The 2,179-nt window shown below is 71.5% G+C and overlaps 1 protein-coding gene across 1 annotated transcript in view; it reads right to left on the bottom strand.

The window, feature by feature from the left end:
- The window catches only part of RTN4RL2 (reticulon 4 receptor like 2), a gene marked incomplete at its 5' end in the record, with an annotated part of 5,296 nt that extends 3,882 nt beyond the window's left edge, over positions 1-1,414 (bottom strand). The window contains 2 exons of the mRNA XM_026040235.1: positions 6-378; positions 926-1,414. Coding sequence (XP_025896020.1) covers positions 6-378; positions 926-1,414 — 862 coding nt within the window. The remainder of the gene's footprint in view (positions 1-5; positions 379-925) is intronic.
- Between the last annotated feature and the right edge of the window lie 765 nt (positions 1,415-2,179).

Here is a 2,179-nt window from a genome sequence, read left to right as displayed (position 1 = left end):
GGTGCCGCGGCGCTGCGGCGGGCTGGCGCAGAGCACGGGCGAGCTGGAGACGCGCGTGCGGCGGAACCAGGCCCAGAGCGGGCGCGCGCGGCAGTCGCACGCCCAGGGGTTGGCGTTGAGGCGCAGGAACTGCAGCGCGGGCAGCGCGGCCAGCGGGTCCCCCGGCAGCGCCGCCAGGCTGTTGTTGAACAGGTAGAGGATGGTGAGGCGCGCGAGGCCGCGGAAGGCGCGCCGGTGCACGGCCGCCAGCCGGTTGGCGTGCAGCAGCAGGCGGTCCAGGCTCGCCAGCCCGCGGAAGACGCCCTCGGACAGCGCCCGCACCCGGTTGCCGTGCAGGAAGAGGTGGCTCAGGTTGGCCAGGTCGGCAAAGAGGTCGTCCTGCGTCGCCGGGACAGAGAGAGAGAGAGACGGCACCGTGGGCACGGGCACCACGGGCATCCCCTGCCCCACATATGTCCCCCTGCAGCCCTGCCCCATGGACCAGGCCCATGGACATCCCCTGTTCCATGCACATCCCTCTGCATCCCTGCTCCTGCAGTCCTGCCCGTGGGTCTCCTCCTGCATCCCTGCTCCTGCGCATCCTCCTGCCTCCTTGTTCCCCACGCCTGCACCCCCTGCACCTCTGCTCCACACACGTCCCCCTGCCCTGCAGGTCTCGCCCTGCATCCCGGCTTCCCTGCACCCTCCTGCATCCCTGCTCCGGGAGCGTCCTCCCCAGCTCCCATGGATTCCCCCTGTATCCCTGTGCGCCTTGTCCTGAGGGTGTCATCTCCATGATGATCTCCGTGATCATCCCTCATCCCCCTGCCCCATGCGACCTGCCCAAAGGAGACACCCGGCTCCCTCGCCCCACGGGCATCTCATCCCTGCCCCACGGACACCCCCTGCCCCACACCCGCCCATCCGGGTGCCCCCGTGCCCGCACCTGGAGGTAGAGCAGCCCGTTCTCCTGCAGGTAGAGGTACTGGAGGCTGTGGAGGCCGCGGAAGATGGCGCTGGGCAGGCTGGCCAGGCGGCACCGGTAGAGGTGCAGGGCCTGCAGGCGCCGCAGGCCGTGGAAGGTGTCGGGCGCCAGGGCCCGCAGGTGCGGGTTGTCGCCCAGGTCGAGCTCCTCGAGGGCGGGCAGGTGGCGGAAGGTGCCCGGCTGGATGGAGGAGATGTTGTTGGAGTAGAGCCAGAGGGTGACGGTGCTGGGCCCGAAGGCGCCGGCCCGCAGCGCCGCGATGACGTTGTTCTGCAGGAAGAGGCGGCGGGCGCCGGGCGGCAGCCCCGCGGGCACCGCCGACAGGTTGCTGGCCTGGCAGCTCACGGTGGGCGGCGAGACGTAGCACGTGCAGAGCGCGGGGCAGGCGGGCGCCGCGCCGGGCACCCACGCCAGCGCCGCCAGCAGCAGGGCCGCCAGCCGCCGGCCTGCGGGCACAGGGGCACGTCAGTGGGGCACGCGGACCGGGCACCGGGCCCCGCGCGGGTGCCCCGTGGGGCCTCATAAGGAGCCCCATGGGGACGGGCACCCCCAGGAGCACCCCAAGGCGCTGGCCACTCCATGGGGATGGGCACCCACAGCAGCATCTCCGTGACATTGATACTCCATGGGTACCCCAAGGAGCCCCACACGGATAGGAACCCTGAGGAGCACCCCAAGGCACTGGCCACCCTATGGGATTGGCACCCACAGGAGCATCTCCATGCTATTGATACTCCATGGGTACCCCCAGGAGCCCCACGTGGATGCCCATGGGGCTGGTCAGCCTGAGGAGCCCCATCAGGATGGGAACCCTGAGGTGCCTCAGGGCTCTCACCACCCCATGGGGCTGGGCACCCCAAGGAGCCCCATATGGGTGCCCCATGGAGCTGGGGAGCTCTGCAAGCCGATGCCCACCCTCCCCTCCATCTCTGTCCATGGGCCATGCGCCCCAAGGAGCTCTCCAGGGCGCAGCCCGTGGCTCGGGGCACCCCGAGGAGCTCCCTGTGGCCAGGTGCACTCTCCACGTGCACCCCAAGAGCACCCTAGGGTGCCAACCGCCCCGTGGGGCTGCGCACCCCAAGGAGCCCTCCAAGCACCTCATCCCCCCTCCTCGGGCACCTTGCAGAGCCGCCGGGGCTGCCCCCACCCCAGGGACCCGCGGGGGCTCCGGCCGCCCCATAGGGGCCAGGCCGCCCCGGGACCCCCGCGGGTGGG

The sequence above is a fragment of the Nothoprocta perdicaria genome, unplaced genomic scaffold, assembly GCF_003342845.1.
Source record: "Nothoprocta perdicaria isolate Ctin4 unplaced genomic scaffold, notPer1 scaffold_251, whole genome shotgun sequence".
NCBI lineage: Eukaryota > Metazoa > Chordata > Aves > Tinamiformes > Tinamidae > Nothoprocta > Nothoprocta perdicaria.
The sequence above is the reverse complement of the archived record's forward strand: the minus strand, read 5'-3'. Positions and strand labels throughout refer to the sequence as shown.